This window comes from Aethalodelphis obliquidens, unplaced genomic scaffold, assembly GCF_003676395.1.
Source record: "Aethalodelphis obliquidens isolate GAN/ISIS:26980383/991018 unplaced genomic scaffold, ASM367639v1 scaffold80, whole genome shotgun sequence".
NCBI lineage: Eukaryota > Metazoa > Chordata > Mammalia > Artiodactyla > Delphinidae > Aethalodelphis > Aethalodelphis obliquidens.
This window is the reverse complement of record NW_020838024.1, coordinates 4,658,291-4,682,988: the sequence shown is the minus strand read 5'-3', so window position 1 is coordinate 4,682,988 and position 24,698 is coordinate 4,658,291. Positions and strand designations below refer to the sequence as shown.

Sequence of the window (24,698 nt, the reverse complement as noted above, 5' to 3'; positions counted from 1 at the left end):
CGCACCCTGATTTTCTAGAAGGGTTGTCGCCCTACAAGCTTGGTTTAGAGAAAGGAGGACCCGCCATTCCCCGTTGTCAATTAGCTGCCCGTCATCCATCAGGTTAGGAGGCGGAGTTTGGGCGCTTTCCTGTTGCATCAGCAGGTCCCTCCCGGGCCACGTGGCGCAAGCGCAGTGTTCCTGGGCGTTCCAATCCACCTCTGCCTGGCGACCACTGTCCTTTCCTCCTGACCGAAGTTTTGGGGTTTAGTTTTCTCTTAGTGGTTTGCCAGTGTCCGAGGAGAAGGCGAGTAGCCCTTCAGGGAAAATGGGAGACGAGAAGTCGGTGAGTGAGTTGAGTGCATCCTGGAGGCCGGGCTGGGGCTCTCCTGGTACCCGTGTTGCCCAGCCGGGGGAGGGAGGGGGTGGAGGAACCCGAGGGGGGCGATGGAAATCCCGGACAAGTCAGGGCCCCCTTTGGAGAGGAATCTCAAATGGATAAAGCAGGACGGGGCTTAAGATCGTCTCTGGGACCATCCTCTTTTTGTAGATGAGGACACTGAGACCTTGAGTGTCTTGCTCAGAGCCACACAACTAATTAGAAGCCGAGACAATTAGAATCTAGGGCTTCGGACTCCTAGACTAGGGTATGTGGCTCTCTTTCGTCGGGAAGAATGTTGCAGAGCCTCATTTACTTTTAAAACCACCTACGGGTAAAAAGCCCCAGTTTAAGGAAGGGAAAACCAAGTCATCGAGATCTGCCCAAGTTTTGGGTGGTTTATAATAAATGGTGGAGACTGGATGACCCCAGCTGACAAACTCTAGAAAAGTTACACACTTCCCTGCGTGGTGGTGGAGGCATGCCTTATACCATTCATAAATGCTCATTTCACCTCTGGACTTTCCCTTTAGTGTCATAATTTGCTTAGGAACATCTTCCTAATCCTCTTCTGTGTACCAACTTTTGGGCTGAAATTTTAGATTGCTTTTACGTTGACATATAATATGTAAACTCGCCTATTTTTGTTTTGTTTTCATTGGAAGTAAAGAACAGTTGCCCATCACGATTTCACTTGTTATAGGAAAGGTGAAATGGGCCTCAGGGTTCCAGAGAGATCCATTTTAACTCCCTGGCTCTACTGTTTACTAGCGATGTACAAATGGGAAATTACTTACTTTCTTTGAGCCATTGTTCTCATTTGTAAAATGGAGAGGTATTTAGAAGACAAAACAAAGTGATGTTAATTTTCTTCATCTTTACCATTATTCCTGTTCATTTAGCAAATATCCGTATGACCAAAACCAAAAACATTTAATCAGAGAAATAGAATTATTTTCCTCTCTTTCTGTTTTAAAGCTATACAGGCAGACTTGCAATTAATTTTTACCCTCTTTTTTAAAATAAATTTATTTATTTTATTTATTTATTTTTGGCTGCACTGGGTCTTCGTTGCTGTGCGCAGGCTTTCTCTAGTTGTGGCGAGCAGGGGCTACTCTTTGTTGTGCGCGGGCTTCTCGTTGCGGTGGCTTCTCTTGTTGTGGAGCACTGGCTGTAGGCGCACAGGCTTCAGTAGTTGTGGCACGCGGGCTCAGTAGTTGTGGCGCACGGGCTTAGCTGCTCCGCAGCATGTGGGATCTTCTCGGACCAGGGCTCAAACCTGTGTCCCCTGCATTGGCAGGTGGATTCTTAACCACGTCGCCACCAGGGAAGTCCCTTTTTACCCTTCTTTTCACCTGATATATTTGACTAATTACATTAATCATACAGTATGGTGAAGGCATACAGGTAATCTTATAATCATGTTGGTTAGTACTTGATTAGAATGGACTTAAGGTGTGTTCATTGTTCATCTATCGACTATAAATGAACCTTCAGAGTTCATTAAATCGTGAATACCTGAGTGGGGCAAGTGTTAGCTCAACATGAAATTCGGAGTCATATTTTAAAAATTTGTTTTGTTTTAAATTATACAAGTCATAAGTTTTATGAAATTGAAAAGAACAATCAGAATGTCCACAAGGGATAAATGGATAAATAATGGAATGTTATTTGGCAGTAAAAAGCAGTGAAATACTGATACGTGTAACATGGATGATCTTGAAATCATTATACTAACTGAAAGAAGCCAGTCACAAAAAACCAATATTGAATGATTCCACTTATATGAAATGCCCAGAGTAGGCAAAACTGTAGAGACAGAAAGATTAGTGGTTGCCAAGTGCTGGGGAGAGGGGAGAACAGGGAATGACTGTTCATGGATACATGGTTTCCTTTTGGGGTGATGAAATTGATCCTGGTGATAGTTGGGCAACTGTCTATGCACTAAAAACCATTGAATTATATGCTTTATGTGGGTGAATTTTACGGTACAGAAATATATCTTAATAAAACTTTAAAAAAAAATTCAAAGATCAAAAAAATATATGAAACAAAAGTCCTCCCATCACATCCCCAGTTCTACCCTCAAAACTCCTTCACTGCTGATGATAACATCCCCACTTAGAGCTGACCACTGTCAACATCTGGGTGGGTATCTTTTTTTCCTGCCACTTGTAGGTTTTCTGAACCTAGAAAAATCATCTAACTTTTAAAAATTTAATCTTATCTATAAAATGGGAATAATAATGGTAGTCATCTCACAGTGTTTCTATGAGAATTAGATGTGATTGTGGAGGAACTTTGTAAACTGTAAAACTTTATGTAGTGAAATTTGCATTAGGATGTTTCTATCTGAGCAGTTACAAAGAAGTAAGTAATTTATTTCTGAGAAGATGCTCTTTGGAGTATCCCATAATGTGGTTCCGTGTTTCTCGACCTCAACACTCTTGACATCACGGACTGGATAATTCTTTGTTGTGGGAATCTGTCCTGTGCGTTGTTGGATGGTGAGCAACATCCCTGGCCTCTACCCACTCTCTGCCTGTTGTACGCACCACACCACACCGCCCTCCCACCTTCCCCCAACTCCCCACCCCCGGTTGTGACAACTGAAAAGGTTTCCAGACATTGCCAGGTATCTGCTGGGGGCAAAATTGCTTCTGGTTGAGAACCACGGGTAAGACCAGTTCTTGCCATTGGTTGCCTTTTTGCACAGGACTTACTGTAAAACTTTCTATGACTTCCTGGAATTGAATTGAATTCTAATTGAAGTACACATCTTTATGGTAACTTTTAGTGCTTGCTTCTGTCTAAGCCCTCATCTGTCTTAACTGACAGTGTTTCCTAAAAGGTTTAGTAATCTCCTCTCTCTCTCTCTCTCTCTCTCTAACATTTCCAACAATAAGTTTCTGTGTACACCTAGAACAAAATTTCCTCCATTCTCAAAATCCAGCCTGTTGAAATCTTCTCCATCCTTTAAAGTCCTTTAAAGCCCTAACAGTTACTAGTGTCTTAGCTTATCTGACATCTGATCAGAGTACTACAGCTGTATTCTTTTCTCCTTCAGGAGTTTCTCACATATGTATGCCTTAGTTTCCCCAAAGAGATTAAGTTTGCACATGGTAGGGATTGGGTCTTATGTTTGCTTCTTCTACAGGGTTTAAAAAAAAAATACTGTGAGCACAGAGGCTCTGGGTAGTACTTGTGGGATGGATGGATATATATTGCATTAGATTTTTTTTTCTGAAAATACTACTGAATAAATTGCATGCTTCTTGTAGCTATATATTTAGTATATGTCCATTTAAACCTGAAGCGAGAGTCATGTGAACAGGTAAAATGAATGAAATTTGAGGACTTGAATATTATCAAGTAACTCTTCTACTTTTTTAGGGCTTGTCTTTATTGTAAGTTGTTAACTTGTCTTTGACAGTGGTGAAATTTTCTAGTCTTTCAAAATCAGATTTCCACTTAAAAAAAATAGATGCTAAAATAACATCCTCAAAACTTTTCTGGAGGCAGCATGGATGGGTGTCAAATGAGATTAAAATGTAAAACCTTCATGCCTTTTTTGCTTATTTAGGTAGGTGCCAGTGAAGAGAAACGAAAGGAAGGAGGCAAGAAGAAGAACAAAGAAGGCTCTGGGGATGGAGGTCGAGCAGAGGTAAATGTTTTCAGGGCTCTGTCATCAAAGATTGACAGAGGCAGGGAGCTGTCTCAGACTCATCCTATGCGAGATTCTAATGGGTTTCGTGGCACTAGATGGAAAAATCAGGGAGAGGAATTAGGAAATTCTGAGAGGGGGAGAAAGACTTGCAGTTACTTGTTATTGAAAAAGGAAAACAACTGAAGTATGATTGTAAAATAATCTGTGGGATTAGATATTAGAACAAAAGTTGGTGAAAAGAGGACTGTGGTAATTAGTTGCCAGGTCGAATGCTAGCTGTCTGACCATTTCATTCAATGAGACGTTAAGAGACTTGGTGTTTGGGCTTTTACTGACTACAACAGAAACCAAAGAAAGCCTTGTTCCTTCACCCCATTAGCACTGTTTCCAACTGGACCTGCCACTGGAGTTTGGTTTTAAGCCAGGACAAATCTCCTTGCTGCCTCTCAAGTGTAGAGAAAAGGCTTTCAGTTCACCAGGCTCACACTAAAAGGAACTGGCATTTCAAGAGTCATCCCAGAATTGACCTGGTTCCTGGGTCTTGCTTTAGGAGGCAGTTAAGCTTGTCTTCCTACTTAGATTTTGAAGTTGAACTGCTGTGAACCGTGCTTGACTTTTTGCTTTTGTCATTGCAACCGTTTTGTTAGAGACTCTTTAGAAAACGACCAGAATGTAAGACAAAGGAATAGGTTTTTAAGAAGTATGCTATAGCACAGTAAACTGACTTTAAAGAGCTGTTTTTATAAATGTTGCATTGCTAAATTTATAGTGCTTCCACTTAATTTAGGGTAAGTTTGTAGGTGATCAAGAATCACTAAGTGTAGCCGAGAGCCCTGCATAACCTCTTCTGTTGTGTTTTGTCCATTATATCCCACTGTAATTGTGGGGAATTGTTGATTGTGAATTTCAGAATTTGTAAGTAAATAAGAAAATGGCGTATGTTCCCTAATTTCTTTTTTGTACTTTCAATACAAGTAGTACATGCTGTTCTGTTACAGCTTGAGATTTAGCCTGGAAATAGGAAACAAAGGATATAATTAGAGGACTTTTTTGAATAGAGAATTGTGACATGTGGTTGATTATATATGTTTTAAATGATCTGTCTGGAAAAAAAGTGTACAGTGAGATGTCGAAGACCTTTCTTCCTCCTCCATGCTCCCATCATCTGTGTGCTTGTCTTGTTCCCCTTCTAAGGGCAGTGGGCAGGTCTTACTCTTCTCTTGCATCCGCAGAGCCAGGCACAGAGAGTATCTGCTCCATGAACGTTGAATAAATTAAGTTTGACACTAAGTTCTTCTGATCAGGAAGTGCCAAATGGACATGGAGATAAACTGCAGTAAGATACAGAGGGTCATGTGGGTGGGTAGGACTGTAGTGATGTCAGAGTATGTGGGACCAGGTAATGTGCTTTGGCCTGAGGGATTCAGAGCAGGGTTGTAGAATGATAGGCTTTGAGCTTTTAGTTAATTTATTGATGCTTCTTCATTGAGGATTATGGACCCCTGTGACAATTTAATGAAAAGCCCCCAAAGAGCACCCAAATGACTAAAGAAAGGGAAGGACTGTGGTCGGAGGGAATTATAAAGATATTAAGGCTCTTCCGTTTAAAAAACTGAAGGCCAAGAAAAAATATGATTGAAATGAGAAGGAAATTTTGTATAAGGGAAAAACAATAAAAGCACTACTTCATACAAGGTAAACTTTGTTTTTATTATTTCTTCCACTTTTCTAAAAAGGAAAGCAAGTGTGTACTGAATTTTTATTTCTTCATTTGTTGTCTTGCAGTTGAATCCTTGGCCTGAATATATTAACATACGTCTTGAGATGTATAATAAACTAAAAGCAGAACACGATTCCATTCTGGCAGAAAAAGCAGAAAAAGACAGCAAGCCAATTAAAGTCACCCTGCCTGACGGTAAACAGTTGGATGCAGAATCCTGGAAAACTACACCGTATCAAATTGCTTGTGGAATTAGGTATAAGCTATACCTGTCTGGACCTTCTGTTGTTTGTAACTGAACTTTTTTTTTTTAGCTTGCCAAGTTTTATCCTCATAATATTTTTATGTTCCTGTTCAATGTTTTTATTGTTTAATTTACCTTATTTGGGATTTTTAAAAAATCAAAATAACGTAGAGCTTTATAGTCAAGATTCAAAGTTAATATCTGAAAGAGTCAACTTTGGTCTTATTTTACAAAAGATTTTATATAATTAGTTCTCCTACTTTGATCATAAAATGTCACATAACCAAGTAGAGAGTACTTCACCTATTTTGACTAAAAAGTCTCAGTTTTAAAGTTAAAAATGAAGGTAGCTCATCTCAAAATGGGAAAATTAAACTATATTAACTTAGTTAATAGTTTAATTAAAATTAAACTATATATGAAATATATGAAACTAACACATGACAAAATGTACTATTTTTATAAAGCTAATGTTAAAACTTTTGTCGGGCTGGGGAGAAGTTATTTCAGGTAACTGAGAATTAGATGCATACTTTGTAATAGAGTAAATGCTTTCCTAATCTAATATGATTGGGATGAATAGTTGGTAAGTTTATCAAAAAAATGATAAAGTTGGGAAGGCATAAATTGATACATGTATCTTCTACCAAGTGTTGGCAAGCTGGTCATGGCCTGTTTTTGTACAGCTCAAGAGCTAAGAATCGTTCTTATGTTTTTAAATGGTTTGAAAAAAATAAGACAACTAAGAATATGCAACAGAAACCATGTATGACCTTCAGTCTAAAATATTTATATGGCTCTTTACAGAAAAAGTTTGCCAACCGTCATTTAAACATTTTAACTTAAAACTTGTGTATATTCATTTGTTCACTAATATGTATATAAGGCCAAAGTTTGGGGAGTGCTAATTAAACTTTTACATTATCTTAACACACTTGAGAAGCCATGAGTGCAGAAGACTTCCAGATTTTTATGTAGTTGTTTCATCCACACCTGACTTGACAGTATTTTTTTAGTGACTTCCCTTTATCAAGCCTTCCCAAACATTCAACTTGGTTTGAATGTAATTCAAACCAAGAAACTGTAATTCCCTCATTGTATTACTTATATATTTCTATTTATTTATAATAATTACATATTGAGCTGAAACAAATGAAATCATATATGAATTGTCAGAAATGGTTGATTATCATCAATTTCATATTGTTGAACCTAAGACATAAAATAACAAGTGCATAAACAAATTTGGGAACCATCACAGCTGATTCTTGGTAAGCCTACTATGCAGCTGGTGGGAGTTAGGCCCACAAGCTATGTATTCGTATATGCCGTGGCCTTCTTACAGAAGGAATGGAATGTTGCTGTTAATCTGACAAGTACTTCTACCTAACATACTTCTGCCTTACTCGTAAGAAAGTTGTAATGTTAAGCAAGTTTCCATGTGAGATCATAAGTGACTAGATAGACCTTTAAATATCAGTTCAGCCTTTCACTTGAGAGATAATTTCGCAGGTGAGGTTAAAAGATTCCTCCGTTGTTGCACAATGAGACTGTAGCTGTGTCAGTACTAAAATCCCGGCTCCTGTTAGTGCAAGAACTTTTTCTCTACATGCTACCGTATTGTTCTTCAGATTATGTTGTAATTTATCAAGTGGCCCATTGGAAAACTAATTTTCTCTTTTTTTGAATTAAAACTTTTATTGTGGTGTAAGTGTCATAACATATTAGTTTGAAAATATTTGAGGCGGGGAAACTGCTAGCCTATTATAGACTGTCATTTCTCTAGCTGCACATTCACACCTATAAGCTGACTAACCTTACTCAATTCTGCGTGAGCCCCGCAGCTTCCTGAATGTCTCCTAACTTATATCTCTGCTTGCATCCATGCCCATTCTCAGCATTTGAAGTGCCATCTCCTCTCCTTTTCTTCCTGTCCAAATCTTTTGATGCTTCGTCCCCTCATTACTTTATGTTTTAAAGCCTGTCCAGACCTCTCTGAACTGTGCTGCTTTCCCCTCTTCAGCACTCCTGCGACTTCTCCACTTGGTGGGTCTAACATCTCATCACTTGAGGAGAGAGTTATCTTTTGTACTGTGTACTGTACATTTAGATGACATTTTTATCCGTATTATAAAATGTTTCATTAAATAGTATTTCACTTCACCTGTATATTTGTTATAACTCATATCATCTTAGGCATTTGCAGAATTATGAGATTAGCATTGCTTCTTAGAGGAAAGATCTGTTATAGATTTCAAGCAGGATAAAAGCAGAGAGGTTATTTAGAACCATCTCCACCCCCCTTTTTTTCCTTTGGGATCTAAATAGCTTGGCTTTATGGAAAACTAATTTTGGAGAAATTTAAAGATAAAATACTGGAAATTGTTATTGTTTATAACAGTTGCCATGTCTGCTTAAACAAGAAGCATTAAATGAGGTCAAATAATAGTGTTCGGAATTTTCAGCATCTTCTAGTTATATTCTTAGGGACTTTTTTGAATTTTGTCACTTTTTCATTTTATTTCAGAAAGGTAAATGTACATCTATATATAATATACAGGCGTACCTCAGAGATATTGCGGGCGCAGTTCCAGACCACCACAATAAAGCGAGTATCACAGTAAAGCAGGACACATGAATTTTTTGGTTTCACAGTGTATAAAAGTTGTTTACACTGTATTGCAGTCTATTAAGTGTGCAGTTGCTTGTCTAAACAAAAGTACATGTTGTAATTTAAAAATACTTTATTACTAAAAAATGCTAACTATCATCTGAGCCCTCGGTGAGTCATAGTACTAACATCAAAGATCACTGATCACAGATCGCCATAACAAATACATATAATAATAATGAAAAAGTTGGAAATACTGTGAGAATTAACAAAATGTGACACAGAGACACAAAGTGAGCAAATGCTGTTGGAAAAATGATGCCAATAGGCTTGCTCGACGCAGGGTTGCCACAAAAAAAAACAAAAAAAAAAACTGCAGTATCTTCACAGTGCAATAAAAGGAGAGATATGCCTGTATATAATGTTTATTTTCCTGTTCTTGTTCTCAAATTAACTGTTGTGCTGCCGAAAATTCTTTTTTAGAGTCTTGTGTTTTTATACATGTGTGTATGTTTTTTTTAAAAGTCAAGGCCTGGCTGACAACACTGTTATTGCTAAAGTGAATAAAGTCGTCTGGGACCTAGACCGTCCTCTGGAGGAAGATTGTACCTTGGAGCTTCTCAAGTTTGAGGACGAGGAAGCTCAAGCAGTAAGTTTTTATTCAGATTCACATTTGCAGACTTCTCCAGCTTATTACTAAAGCCAACGGGTGGCTAAAGTTGATTGATGTCTCATTGTCATATTTGAAATCTTCGTTTTGTCTTTCATGTAGGAAACATAGTAAAAGTGCTTGTCTTATAAAATTAATAAGTGCACTTATTCAAGTTTATTTTTACTCTAGATACTTCAGTGGGGAAAAAGTGCTGGGAATTTTATTAAAAATTGATTAAGCAAGTAAAAATTGTTTTCTGCATTATTAGTCAACACTTAATCAAGATGCATATGTTTAACAAATTCGAGCATGATTTAAAGTTCTCTTCCTATTGGGCAATTGATTTCTGTATTTTTCGTACCTTAAAATGCAGATCTGCTGAAAGCACTGTAAAAGTCAATCTGCATTTGATGGCAAAGTTTTCTCCTTATTTCCCCATGATGGAATACCATATAAGAAGAAGTAAAATACGTTGTCTTAGTGACAGTGCTTTACTTACGTATGTGAATCAGTGGCTTTCAAATGTATTCTGGAGTCCTTAAGTTTTTTATGAGAATTTAATTTTACTTATTATTTATTTATTTATTGAAGTATAGTTGACTCACATTATTAGTTTCAGGTGTACAGTTTTTATGAGAATTTAAAAAATCTTTATTTTGGTACCTTATTAATTAATCTTAAAAACATTGCTTTGGGTATATTCTGTCTCATCTGAATTACCACCTTAAAACCAAGTACTGCCTTTTGATTTCAAGGCCCGTATGTGGTCCTTGGTTTTATAATTGTACTGTAGGGTCAAGTTGTACCATCTTAGTTTTGTTTGGGGCCAATAAGAGAAAAGCAGATATAATTCTTAAGTGATGTTCCACAGCCAAGTGGAAGGCCAGAGCCAAGTTCCAAGCCAACTCAGATATTTTGAGGCAGTTCCAGGGATTGACTCAAAAGATCCCGGGGCCATGGAGTTAATAAGACAGTCACATTGTGAGTGCCTGTTGTTTTCAGGAAACAAAATCCATCCCATTTAATTAATGATGCTAAATTTGTATTTTAATTAGTTTGAAAACAACTAAACCAGATAATTTCTAAGGTACAAATACAATTTAGTAATTAGAATCATTTTAAATTAGGTTGGCTCTGAATGGAATCACATTGCAATCTATAGATTTGTAAATTTAGGTTTTCACGTCTTGGGTTTATTTATAATAAACTTTATATATCTTTCAAAACAAACAAATTAATTTACAGCTTGTATGCCCAGACTCAAACCATCCCATTTTTCTTTGATTTTCAGGTATATTGGCACTCGACTGCTCACATAATGGGTGAAGCCATGGAAAGAGTCTATGGTGGGTGTTTGTGTTACGGTCCACCAATAGAAAATGGATTCTATTATGACATGTACCTTGAAGAAGGGTAAGTTATGTAACTGGATAAAGAAAAATAAAATCTGAATTACTGTGGGTCCATACATTATTTTTAAAGAGTTCTCAATTAAGGAGGAATGATATAAAACTTATTGCTTCATAGTCACCAAGTACTCCCACTAACAAAACTTAAAGTGTTGTAGTAACTCACGATGTAGTAGAGAGCTCTCTTCTAGATCAGTGGAGGTGGAACCCTAAGCTATGTCGGGAAATAAAATGAAGCTTGGACCTCTCCTGTTCTTTAAACCCGGTTCTAAAGTTAGAGGAATGTTCACTAGTTGGAATGGTCTTCATGATGACCAAGGTCAAAGCCACTGAAAATATGAAAATAGTTTATAAAAACTGTCTAGTTTAAAATTCTTAATAAATAATGCAGGGGTCTAATTTTTTATATTGAAACTCTTGAAGTATTGTAAAGAAAGGTTCCCCCAAGCTGCGGTGTGAGTGGAATGGAATGGAAAGAGATTAATTATATTTTCTTCTTCAGGGGTGTGTCCAGCAACGATTTCTCTTCTTTGGAGGCTTTATGTAAGAAAATCATTAAAGAAAAACAAGCTTTTGAAAGATTAGAAGTTAAGAAGGAAACTTTACTGGAAATGTTTAAGGTAAATTGAACTGCAACATGGCTTCCACTTTTATTTCACTCATTAATGTTACTTATGTAAAGTACATTGGGCTCTATGCAGTGCTCTGTGGTGACCTAAATGGGAAGGAAATCCAAAAAAGAGAGGATATACGTATATGTATAGCTGATTCACTTTGCTGTATAGCAGAAACTAACACAACATTGTAAAGCAACTACTCCCATAAAAATTAATTAAAAAAAATAAAGTAGGGCTTCCCTGGTGGCGCAGTGGTTGGGAGTCCACCTGCCGATGCAGGGGATACGGGTTCGTGCCCCGGTCCGGGAGGATCCTGCATGCCGCGGAGCGGCTGGGCCCATGAGCCAGGGCCATTGAGCCTGCGCGTCCGGAGCCTGTGCTCCGAAGCGGGAGAGGCCACAGCAGTGAGAGGCCTGCGTACCGCAAAAAAAAAAAAAAAAAAATGTACATTGGGGCTTAGTGTACTAAGTTCTTTAGAAAAATTTAACAGTGTTTTTAAAACATGAAATACGTATTTATATTCATACGGTGATTAGATGTACTTTGAATTGTATTTTAGCTATAGTATTTAGAAGTAAAAATTAAAGGATGGTTATTTAAAAAATAATTTTTCCTATTTTCAGTACAACAAGTTCAAATGCAGGATATTGAATGAAAAAGTGAATACTCCAACTACCACAGTCTATAGGTGAGAACATCAAGTGTCATTAAATACCATCGGTGTATATGTCATTTTAAGTCTATGTTAAAATTCCTTTTAATTTATCTCTAGGTGTGGCCCCTTGATAGATCTCTGCCGGGGTCCTCATGTCAGACACACTGGCAAAATCAAGACTTTGAAAATACACAAAGTAAGCAATGTAACTTTGAAGTTATATAAACGTATTTGTATACTAAAGATGTATGTTTAAACTTGCATTCGTTTCTCTTTTCAGCCATTTTTCTCTTGCATATTTAAGGGTGGATTTTTTTTCTCGTGCTGTCTACTGACTGTGGGCACTACGTGCCACTAGGCTTTTTTTTAACTGAAATTCTCTCAAGCACTGACTGAGTGACTCATCACCAGAGCCCACGGGGATGGAGATTTGGAGGATTTACAAAATCACAGTCATGGGCCATCGTGGCTCTAAAAGCTTTGAGACTCACTGTAGGAGTGTGTGCTCTTGCCTTTTGTATGTCTAAGGTAGTAATTACCCAAGTTGTTCTTTTTTAACCAAACTAATCCTGCCAGTCAGATTTTTTTTTTTTTTTTTGGCTGGTTGGTTGGTTTTCCATTTTTGCTGAATCATCTTGTGGGAGATGCCCCTGTAGTCAGTCGTGTTCATGGAGTTGTGGTGTGAGTGGGTCTTGAGGGCAGGGCAATTTCAAGGGCCTTAAGCAGCCAGCTTTGTGCTGTGGAATGAGTACAGCCACCCTAGCAAGGCCTCAGCAACTGAGATGCTTACTACATGTGCACTTTTTGTGCCATTTTTCTTGTCGTAAGGACTAAATATGAATTTGACTCATGATGTGACTGAGAGAGAAAACGTCTAACTCTTAAAATAAATGAGATATTTAAAAATTTGGGGACTTCCCTGGTGGCGCAGTGGTTAAGAATCTGCCTACCAATGCAGAGGACAGGGGTTTGAACCCTGGTCCCAGAAGATCCCACATGCAGTGGAGCAACTAAGCCTGTGCGCCACAACTACTGATCCTGTACTCTACAGCCCCCATGCTCCGCAACAAGAGAAGCCACTGCAATGAGAAGCCCGTGCACTGCAAGGAAGAGTAGCCCCCACTCGCCACAACTAGAGAAAACCTGCGTGCAGCAGCGAAGACCCAACACAGCCAAAATAAATAAATAAATGTATTTTTCAAAAAAATTTGAATATTATCTCATGATTATTCCTTCTTTTCAGAATTCCTCCACCTACTGGGAAGGCAAGGCAGATATGGAGACTCTGCAGAGAATTTATGGCATTTCATTCCCAGATCCTAAAATGTTGAAAGAATGGGAGAAGTTCCAAGAGGAGGCTAAAAACCGAGATCATAGGAAAATTGGAAGGGTATGTTTAAAAGAATAATGATGTGTGTAGACTGAGTTTTCTTTATTTTCATTTGAATTGAAATTGTATTACGTACCAGGAATTTACTTCTGCAGAGATGCTGTAGCTTTCAGTAATTATTGTACTGTCCTGTGAAAGCTGTAAATTACTTATTCAGTGTCCACATTATCTTTCTAGAGTGTGTTCAGTACCGCACAGAAGTTCATTTTGACTACTCCTTTTATTGAGAACAAATGCTGATGACCTACATTTTTCTTTAAAAAAAGTATAGCAGCATAGCAGCATTTCATAGAGCTGGGAGATGCTTTAGAAATCCCCTGGTCTCACTGACTTATTTTAAGGATGTGGAGGGCTTCCCTGGTGGCGCAGTGGTTGAGATTCCGCCTGCCGATGCAGGGGACACGGGTTAATGCCCCGGTCAGGGAAGATCCCACATGCCGCGGAGCAGCTGGGCCCGTGAGCCATGGCCGCTGAGCCTGCGCGTCCGGAGCTTGTGCTCCGCAGCGGGAGAGGCCACAGCAGTGAGAGGCCCGCGTACTGCAAAAAAAAAAAAAAAAATGTGGAAACTTAAGTCCCGGGAAGATTCATCTGCTTGTTGCCCAAGATGACATAGCAAGTCACTGATGGATTCTGTGGTGTCCTTTTCTTTATTCTTCTACCCCTGACTGTTTTCTAAGCTGTCAGTTGGGTTTGGTAAAAATACTCCCTTCTAGAAGAGCGTTTACTCTGTGCTGGGCGTCAGGTCACGGCTGTTAGGTTGTGAAGTTTGAGCACAGGCAGCATCCACTGTCCTGTGCTGCTGACTGCCTGAAATAAGATCCAGCAGGAAGGAGGCCAGCAACAGTTGGTGGGGTCCCTCCCTGAGGAGTTGGGCATTTGGTGGGCAAGAAGGTAGGAGGGTGTGCCTCTCACCATGACCCAAAGTTAGCCAACCTCTTCTCCATCTTCTCTTTCATTATCAGTGTCTTTTTCTCTGTCTCCTTCCTGCTGTTCTTACTTTAAAAAAAAAAAAAGAAAGAAAAAAAGGGAGGGAGGGAGGGAGGATCGTTGAGCTTTGAGGAATTAAGACTCTGAGAGCCCCTGCTGTGCACAGTAGAAGAGAACTAAGACCCTTGCTCCGTGTGACTCTTGGGTAAACTTGACTGGATTCGGGAATGTAATAGTCAGAGAATGTACTTGTGCTAAGTGGTAAAGCACCTGCAACACCAGAAATGTCAACATGTTTTCCTTTATTTGGGAATGGCACCAGTTAAAATATGAAGCATCATGACCATATTCTGAACTCAAGAACCCTGAAATTTGTGTTGATATTATGTACATATATAAACTTTCTTTTGCTTTCGTTTTACCCAGGACCAAGAACTATATTTCTTCCATGAACTCAGCCCTGGAAGTTGCTTTTTCCTGCCGAAGGGAGCGTACATTTATAATACACTTATTGAATTCATCAGGGTAAACCATATTCATTACTTTCTTCTGTAGATTTAAGGCATAAGTTGATTTTATTAAATAAGATCTGCCAAAGGGAAAGATAATCTTTTGTTTGACAAGAAACATTTCAAATAATAAATGAAAATGGACGTATTAGGTCTCATAAAATGTTTAAAAAATTCTTTCCTTCTAATACATGATCTTGTCCACATACATGGGTGTGCACGCATGAGACAAGCTGGTGAGCCTACAGTGGGGCCTGTAACCCTTTACACAGGAGCTCTGTGGCTTTCTGACCGTTCATTTGTATTTTCCTAGAGAAAGCAAGTTAATCTTTACATTGCTTTTTTTCTTTGTAAACTATGAAGTGTTTCAAGCATACATTTGTAGAGAATAATACTGCCAACATCTCTGTACTCCCACCTAATTGAACACATAACTGCATTGGGCTATATTTGCTTCAGATTTTTTAATTGAGGTAAAGTAATACATATATAGTAAGGGGAAAAAAAATTCCCCTTTGAGAGCCCTTTCTGATCCATTTCCCTCCTTTCCTAGAAGAAACTACTGTTCAGAAGTTAGCATGGTTGGATTCTTTTTGTCCATGTTATTTTTACATCTACCCCATAAATATGTACCCTAAATTATAGTGTTTGTTTGTGTGCTTCAAACTTACATACGTGAAGTCTCATTGTATATCAGTCTGCACTGTGATTTTCATTTTAGATAGGTACAGATCCAGTTTGTTTCCAGTTGTTACGTATTAGTCTGTCCTATAACTACCACAGTGTTCATTTCTTTACTGGGGGACACTGATGTAATTTCCCATTCTCCCGTATTACCAGCTGTGCTGCAGTAGCCTCCTTATGCGCATGTGCAGGCGCTTCCTCTTCGGTGTACACCTCCAGGTGGAGCTTCTAGATTATAAGATGTACATCTTGAACTTTACTAGATAGTATAAAATTGCTCTTGAAATTTTTACTTCCACCAGCAGTATAAGCATCTATTCCTTACACAGGCATTGTATTTGTTTTCTAACAGAGTGAATATAGGAAACGAGGATTCCAGGAGGTGATCACCCCAAACATCTACAACAGCCGACTCTGGATGACCTCGGGCCACTGGCAGCACTACAGCGAGAACATGTTCTCCTTTGAGGTGGAGAAGGAGCTGTTTGCTCTGAAACCCATGAACTGCCCGGGACACTGGTATTCTGCAATTTTGAGTTTCTAGCAGAGATTTTCTTGCAATCAGTCCCAGATTGTTTTCCCTCCTTTGAAAGTATTTTGTGAAAACCAAATTATGTAATCAGAAGAGTATTTAAATGCATCATCATTGTGGTGTTGTAACATCTTCTGTGCCCAGCTAGATCCTCAGATCTACAGATAGTCAAGAATGGAACTGGGGTAGCAGCAGTGAACAGGCAGAATACAGAACAGGGGCAACTGAATATGGGGCACAGCAGATTTTTTTTTTTTTTTTTTTTTAAAGAAACATGTATCAAAATCTTCTGCTGATGAATTGACCTCCTTGGAAAATCTTCCTTGCCTTGAGGCCATTCACTTTCTATCCTTGAAAGTTGGGTGAAGAGCAGCGTGGCAGCAGACTAGGGAGAGCTGTGGCTGTAGGTGGCTGAGTCATCGCTCCTAGCACTGCTCCCAGTAGCAAGACCTCGAGGGCAGAGGGCTGAGACAGAGGAGTCTCCACGAGGGGACTAGCTTGTAGGTCAGGGAACCAAGGTCAAGTTCATTCTTAGTTTCCCCAGATTCTTCAAAGTTTCTGAAGCACTTTCAGACTAAGAGGGAACTGAAGCACTTTTGAGAGCAACAAGAGTACAGACTTTAGTTTCTGCTGATATAAATGATTTGTATATAGCTAAGATTTTCTTTAAAATATGAGCCTTACAGGCAGTCCTCAAATTAATAGAGATTGAGCACAAGGCTATGACTCCAGACTTACGGGAATACATTTTTTATTTTCTCTTAGTTATAGATGGTTGTATTATAATTTATTTGCTACTTTATTCATGCAAGTGCTTACACTGTTGTATGAAGCCCAGACTTTGAAAAGTGTTGTTTGTGTGAACAACTAGAACCAGTAGCTTTTTGACAGCTTTCCTTATAGTATTAGAGAAGCAGTTTTATTCTTGTGAAATTAAATATCAGTGGATTTTACTTTTCTGTTTTCTTTAGCCTTATGTTTGATCATCGGCCAAGATCCTGGCGAGAGTTGCCTCTGCGAGTAGCTGATTTTGGGGTGCTTCATAGGAATGAGCTGTCGGGAGCGCTCACAGGACTCACTCGGGTACGAAGGTTCCAGCAGGATGACGCTCACATATTCTGTGCCATAGAGCAGGTATGAGACGCTGGGGTGAAACACTTGGAAAAGAAGTGTCACAAAACTTGAGGAAAATTAATGACCACTGTGTCCCTGTTTTTTTTTTTTCTTTTAATTTAAAGATTGAGGATGAAATAAAAGGTTGTTTGGATTTTCTGCGTACAGTATATAGCATATTTGGGTTTTCTTTTAAATTGAACCTGTCTACTCGCCCGGAAAAATTCCTTGGAGATATTGAAGTATGGAATCAAGCTGAGAAAGTAAGTGGTGATTTTCAGCGTGCTTCAATATTTGACTGAAATTGGCTTGCGCCATAATGTGAGAAAGCAAAGCCTCTTTAAATGGATAAAAGCAAAAGAAAATTGGAAATGGTTTCTAGGCTTGTATAAGCTAGTTTTTTTTCTCTATGATTTTGTATTTTAGAAATGGTTGAATGTTCTTTTAGTCATCAAGCTGTAACCTTTAAAGGGGTTTGTGTATGAGTATGTCTAGGTGGACAAAATGGTAAAACAAAGAATAGTGACACATGAAAGTAGTTGTAGTATTTTTAGTCTCAAATTAGGCTGGAAGAAGTTGCATTTGACCAGAAGTTAAAATCATTTTGCTTTATCCTTAGCAACTTGAAAACAGTCTGAATGAGTTTGGTGAAAAGTGGGAATTAAATCCTGGAGATGGAGCTTTCTATGGTCCAAAGGTCAGTACCAAAGTCTATCTGAGAGTAATATGTCTTTCATTTTTGCGTGAAGAAGAGATTACTTTAAAATAAGTTTTAAAAAATTCAACCCTAATACAACCCAATCTCTGCTTCTTAGATTGACATACAGATTAAAGATGCCATTGGTCGGTACCACCAGTGTGCAACAATCCAGTTGGATTTTCAGTTGCCCATTAGATTTAATCTTACTTTTGTAAGGTGAGTTTCTAGTGTCTGCTCTGAATATTCTTCTTCAAGGACGTATAAAGGAATATATATATATATATAATAAAGCAAAACAAATCTTTTCTTTCTAGCCATGATGGTGATGATAAGAAAAGGCCGGTGATTATCCATAGAGCCATCTTGGGGTCAGTGGAAAGAATGATTGCTATCCTCACTGAAAACTATGGGGGCAAATGGTAATTTTTGTCATTGTTTCCTTCTGTTTTTGTCTGGACCGTGTAAATTGACTGTCAGAAATGTCTGCTGTCCAATTTAGTTATATGATGGAAAGGAAGAATGATTCTAGTTGGTCACTTCTAATTAATGTTAAGTGTTCACTAAAAAGTAAGGAATCACAATCTAAACCCAAACTTTTTAGCTCTGTGAATGTTTGTTGTGAGTAATTATTTTTATTTTAGCGCTTGATTTGTTTGAATATTATATAAATGCTTTCTAACTAGGAATTATTATTCAGTAAGAAGCTTATTGTTTTGATTGCTTTTCAAGTAACTTTGAGAATTTATAAAAGTTTGATGTTTTTGTCTGAGTAAACAAGAGTAGGCTTTTAGCAATACTTTGTTCAGTGTTGCTGATCATAATAAACAAGTATTTTAGACTCTGTAGAAGCCAAGGTTTTTTTTCTTTTGATTGAAAGTACAGACTCCAAACTGATCATCATTTTTGTGTCCTATTTCTAGAAGCTTATGTTTCTACTGGCAAGATATAAGCACATGACTTGCATTTTATTTTCTAAGAAGCTTTATCTGGTCCCACATTTTGTAAAGGCAGTTGAAAACAGCACATGGTTATAAAACACCCATTTTGTAGAGCCTGACAGACTACACTGTAGTTATCTCAGTTTCATGTGTAATTTGGTTACTTCAGACATAGGGTGGGGTGGCGGTGTCATACTTGTAAATGAAATAAGCTAATCTTCTTTTAGTTATATTTCATGAAATCAGATCAAATGTGGGCAGTATTCTCTATGCACAGTCTAGAGAATAGGGGGCTCCTCAGATAACTGCTCTACGAAACCTATAGTAGGTGGGGGAAAAAGCCCATAGTTTGGGTAGAATTTAGTGCCTACTCCAGCCTTTTCCCTAATGTAACAAAACAACTTGAACATAGAGGAGTGACCAAGAGAAACACTGGCCTGATGTGTGCAGCATGGGGAGGGGTTAGACACCTGAAATACCTGAAAGGTAGAATTGAGGATGGGGTCACCTTTTAATTATTAGTGAAAACACACTCATTTTTACCAAGTACCATCACCAGTTATTATCGGTTCCAATTTGTTGAATCCTGCAAAGTGGATCTTGAATAAACTGAAGGTACAGTCTTTGTCCTCCAGTGAAGAAAAAGTAATAAAATAACACTTGAACAAAATAACTTTTTGAGTAAAATAACTTGAATCACTAAGTGTTTCTTAAACTACGTTAAGCCCTCTGGCAGCAGGCATATGGTGTTCTGTTACCTGATGCGTTGAGTTGTGGGCTGTAGTCCCTGCCCTCTGTTTGCTTTGCTATATCTGCTTAGCATGACAAATCTTAGTTACAGGTTTTCCTGATTTAGGGTTCGTTTTCTTCTCCTGAATCTCCCTTTAGTCCTTTTTGGATATTGAAAAAAAGCCAAGTTTTTTAAAGTGGCCCTTGCGTGTTTCAGGAAGTGGTACTGAAGAGTAATCTAAGAATTGTGCCATTCTTGTTAAGGAAAGTGCCCAAATCCACATTAAATGTTTTTAATTTCTTCTAAAGGCCCTTCTGGCTGTCTCCTCGCCAGGTAATGGTAGTTCCAGTGGGACCAACATGTGATGAATATGCCCAAAAGGTAATCCTTAAGTATGACTTACTTTAAATTTAAGAGCTGTCGCTCAGCTTTTCAATCTCATAAACTACGTGTATTCTTGGTAAATCAAGCTGCTTGCGATATAGAGAAATGTTTCTATTTTCAGTCTTTGGTAAGCCTCAGTAGATCATATTACCTCTTTAATGCTTTTTTATGTGGTTCCATGGTTAGTAGACTTAATTTAGAGAGTGCATACTTGTAGTTTTTAGTTTTTAGCATTAGTAAATAGCAAATGCTTCAGTATGACATGTAAATTCAAATGCATAGTGCAGTTTAAACTGCTCTTTGACTTCAGTAATTTTGCTTTGTTTCTAATGCACATTTCTTTAATTTGAAACTTTTTTTCAGGTTAATGGCATGACAGAGCAATGTTTGCCTTACCTACCAAAAAGCTACCTTACTAACAGATGTACACGTATCCATTTATACTTCATACCTTAAAGACTGGAACACTCTGTTCTGTTATAGCAACAATTTCATACTAAGGAATTTCAAATTATCAAAAGCTGATATTAAAAAAAGCATTGTTTCATAACTGGCAAAGTAATAAATTGGCTAGTTAAAACACAAAAATCTAAATATCAATGAATAACATTGTAACATCAAAACCACCATGTTTTCAGGTCATCAGAATAAATTGCACTCGGGTCTCAACTGTCTTTAAGAAATAAATGATCATAAAACAGCTGATAGGCAAACCATTCAAGATATACTGTGTTCCTATTACTGCACATAGTAGTTTTAGTTAGAAATGATCAGAATCAGCTATGCTCCATGTTTAATGAATTTTACTTTATTGTATTTGCATTAAGAAAGCTCACACAGTAGGAAGAAAGTCTGTATTAGTTAACTCACTTTTCAACTGGAGATAGTACTGACTTTCTCCTTTCCATCTGGGGGTGGAGTAGCGTTTAGAATTACGTGGGGTGGATTTTGGTTATATTGAGTGGACGGGAGGGTGAGCACTGCTATTGCTACTTAATGACTAGAGACCACAGTTGTTAAACAGCCTAAAATTACCAGGCTTCCTCCCCAATTACAGAATAGCTCAACTCACATGTGCAGAGGACTCGTGTTAAAAAAAAAAAAAGACACTGGTGCTTTATTCTTTAAAATAGGTTACAGTTGAGAGTGAAGTCTTATCCTGGCACTCTAATAAACTAAGTCAGAACCCTTCTGAAATTTGCATACTTATAAAATCCAAGGAGGTTCATTGGTTAATGATCACTAAGGCACAACAACCTATTAGTGAAATAAAAATGGTTCATTCAGATCTTTTTGTCATATTAGTGGTAATTGGTTGTCAGATGGATGGAAAATGTAAGCTAGTTTATTTAATTTAATTCACAATTTATCTCTCGAGCAGAGTATATAGTTTTGTAGTTCTAAGTCACAATAATATATGCTTCAGTATATCTGTTAACATTCCTTTTTAATGCTGGCATGATTATCCAAATTGTTTGTTAAATAAAAATATTTAAGATCAAAATATAATTCTGATTTTAGATCTGAAGAACCCTCTATCTCTATTTAAATAGGTACGGCAACAATTCCACGATGCTAAATTCATGGTGGACATTGATCTGGATCCGGGCTGTACGTTAAACAAGAAGATCAGAAATGCACAGTTAGCGCAGTACAACTTCATCCTAGGTAAGAAAGGAGACTCAGCAAAGAAAACCTGCCAACCTTTAGGAAAACTTGAAATGCTGAGACTTAGGCTGAAGAGAACTGCGGCCATCAGTAGTTCTTTCCAGTCCTGATCTCAAACTGTATGTTTGTTCCGTTGATGTAACAAAGAAACACTTTGGTTTGAAAAAGAGTACTTGAAAGGTTTGTCTAAAAATCTCCCCTTCACCTCCTATTTTTTCATATGGTGAATTTTTATTAAGTTGGCTGGATTAAGTGACTTGGTAAACACAGCAGTTCTAGTCATTGCAAAATGGTGAGTTGGGGTTTTTTGTTTTGTTTTTTAATGACTAGATTTGGTCACCTGTACATTTTAATGAATCAGAAGCTACAGGGTGGATTTCTGTTCCAATATTCAATAGGAGTCCTTTCACCTAACAAAGCTTTGTGGGTTTTGGTTTAGTTGTTGGTGAGAAAGAGAAAACCAGCAGCACTGTCAATATCCGTACCAGAGATAACAAGGTGCACGGAGAACGTACTATTTCTGAAACCATCGAGTGGCTCCAGCAACTCAAGCAGTCCCGCAGCAAACAGGCAGAAGAAGAAGTTTAAGGAAGAACTTTGCCCAGATTGGCTCAATGGAAAAGGATGAGCATGTTTCCATAACAGTAACTTTGTACAATTGAAAACATCAGCTTCTACTGACCTTGGAATCGTTTGGCAGAGTCCGCAGACATGAATGCAGGATCAACCATGTTTGACCTAGACAGATTTTAGAAAATATGTATTTGAAGGAGTTAATTAAAAGTGACACAGTAAAGTGATTTTATTCATTAAATTTCTGAGCACTGGAATAAAAACATGAGGAATGCTCTGATGTAATGTGGAAGAATGTTTTTGTAAATTTAATACAGCTAAAATAAATTTTTTTTCAAATTTGATTAATGGAAAAGAAAGATTAGAATTGGATTATGATCTAGAAATAAAAACTTTTATTCACATAAGTTTCAACTGCTCTGTCCCTCGTGTCCGTACAAACCTACCTGGAACAAATGGCGTGATTCAATACTTATCTTTTATAATACAAATGATGTAAGTTGGGTGGAGGGGTAAGATCTGTAGTGTACTGCTGTTCTCAAACTGGGGTATGAACCAGGTGCCTGCTTCTCAGTCACAGGGTGACATCGTGTAGGAATGTCACTTAACTGTTTTGCGATGCAAACCTTTTAAAACAAATTAAAACCAACCATGAAGCTAATTTAGAGTAGATTTGCACAAATTTTTAAGAAGAAGGATGAGTCTTCAAAGAAATGCATGTTCATAGATGTAGAGAACAAACTAGTGGTTACCAGTGGGGAGAAGGAACAGGGGAGGGGCAATAATAGGGGTAGGAGATTAAGAGGTACAAACTATTAGGTATAAAATTGGCTACAAGGATATATTGTGCAACACAGGGAATATAGCCAACATTCCATAATGAATATAAATGGATTATAACCTTAAAAATTGGGAATCACTATATTGTACACCTGTAACTTATATAATATTGTACATCAGCTACACTTCAATTAAAAAAAAAGAAATGTGTGTTTATGGCAGACTGTTCTGGGCCATAGAATCCTTTATACAAATTCCCTGTTGTCTCATAAAGGATAATTCATGATTTTTTTTTTTAAACCATTGAATGGTGTTTGGGAGAACACCACAAAATAAGGAATTTCTTATGTGGATACATATCAATTCCTCTTTAGTTTTTTTTTTTTGTGTGTGGTACGCGGGCCTCTCACTGTTGTGGCCTCTCCCGTTGTAGAGCATGGGCTCCGGACACGCAGGCTCAGCAGCCATGGCTCACAGGCCTAGCCGCTCCGCGGCATGTGGGATCTTCCCGGACCGGGACATGAACCCGTGTCCCCTGTGTCCCCTGCATCGGCAGGCGGACTCTGAACCACTGCGCCACCAGGGAAGCCCTATTTTAAAAAGACAACATCTTGTCAGTTCGCCAGTTAACTCCAGTAGTTTGTTTGCTAGGATCACTTCCAAGCAGAGCCCATTTGCATAAATGAATCCTCACTTTAATAAAGGAGATAAGATCTTTAATCATAGGGATTTTTTTTTTCCTGAAACTTCATAATTAAGCCTTGCTTATGACTGTCTTATAACTTAGCCTTGGATAGGTTTGTAATTAACTTCTATGCTTATCCTTAGGAAACTAATTTTGTATTTGAACCAGAACTTTGCATTCTCAAGTCATGACACCAAAATTTCTGATTCATTTTAAAACTATTTGACTTTTATTTTTTTTAAATTCACAGTATCTTAATTTGGATTTTTTCTCAGTTTTAAAAAACTCATATTACAGCATTATTTTAAATGGCTTCTGTAATAACGTAGTCCAAAGACCAACTACGGTTTACCTAGATTTCTTTAGTACCTGTTTTACACTTAAAGCAACAAATGGCTTGTATATTAATAATTTTCTTCATAAATCTTACAAAACTTAAGATATAAAAGTATAATAAAGACATAGGTAGGCAAGACTGGGAATCAAAGACTCCTCTTTGTAACTGACACCTTCTTAGCTTAGTCCCCACTTCCAGTGGAAGCATAGGGGACCACTCTCTTAGCCCATCAAAGCTCTTATGTCTGTAGTTTGTTTTCTTTTCCTTCTCTTTTCTGGAGAGCAGAGACTTCTATCGTTGTACCCTTCTGATTGCTTCTGGCATATAATGAAGAATTGACTGAACCCAATTGCTGGGAATTCCCTGGCGGTCCAGTGGTTAAGATTCCATGCTTCCACTGCAGGGGGCACCAGTTTGATCCCTGGTCGGGGAACTAAGATCCCACATGCCCTGCGGTTCGGCCAAAAAGAAAAAGTGACAGAACCCAATTGCTACGACTATCGAGAGTTATATGATCTGGTAATGAAATATACAGACAGGAACTATGTGAGAACAATGACATCTGCGAAGACAGATTTTGTCAAGTAAAACAGGTACGAAAAATAAAGTAGGTACCAAGATGTGTAAAACAGGCACCAAAACCACAATCAGGCTAAACCAGAATCTGTAGAGACATAAAGTCAGGAGTACTGAACAGGCAGGTAAAGATGGTTTAGGCAAGTGAAAGGGCAAAGGACCTGGGACGGTGAGCTGAGGTCACACCTGAGCCCCTGGTGACCTCGTGTGCCCAGTGCATCCACTTGCTTCACTTCACC

The 24,698-nt window shown here is 38.1% G+C and overlaps 1 protein-coding gene across 1 annotated transcript; it reads left to right on the top strand.

Annotated features, from left to right (window-relative positions):
* Nucleotides 1-131: 131 nt before the first annotated feature.
* TARS1 (threonyl-tRNA synthetase 1) lies at nt 132-22,425 on the top strand. Its single transcript, XM_027092608.1, has 19 exons — nt 132-325; nt 3,942-4,022; nt 5,811-6,001; nt 9,126-9,249; nt 10,544-10,665; nt 11,164-11,281; nt 11,902-11,966; nt 12,051-12,129; nt 13,177-13,323; nt 14,677-14,775; nt 15,796-15,962; nt 16,947-17,109; nt 17,214-17,351; nt 17,708-17,785; nt 17,904-18,004; nt 18,103-18,207; nt 19,765-19,837; nt 21,394-21,508; nt 21,948-22,425. Exons 1-19 carry the CDS (start codon nt 308-310, stop codon nt 22,094-22,096), a joined length of 2,133 nt encoding a protein of 710 aa, XP_026948409.1. The 5' UTR covers nt 132-307; the 3' UTR covers nt 22,097-22,425.
* Nucleotides 22,426-24,698: the final 2,273 nt, after the last annotated feature.

Bases quoted from the DNA above. Each gene is read 5' to 3' on its own strand.
- TARS1 (XM_027092608.1), top strand. The intron at 14,776-15,795 runs GTAAACCATATT...GTTTTCTAACAG, and splicing joins CACTTATTGAATTCATCAGG to AGTGAATATAGGAAACGAGG. The intron at 18,208-19,764 runs GTAATTTTTGTC...TTTCTTCTAAAG, and splicing joins GAAAACTATGGGGGCAAATG to GCCCTTCTGGCTGTCTCCTC.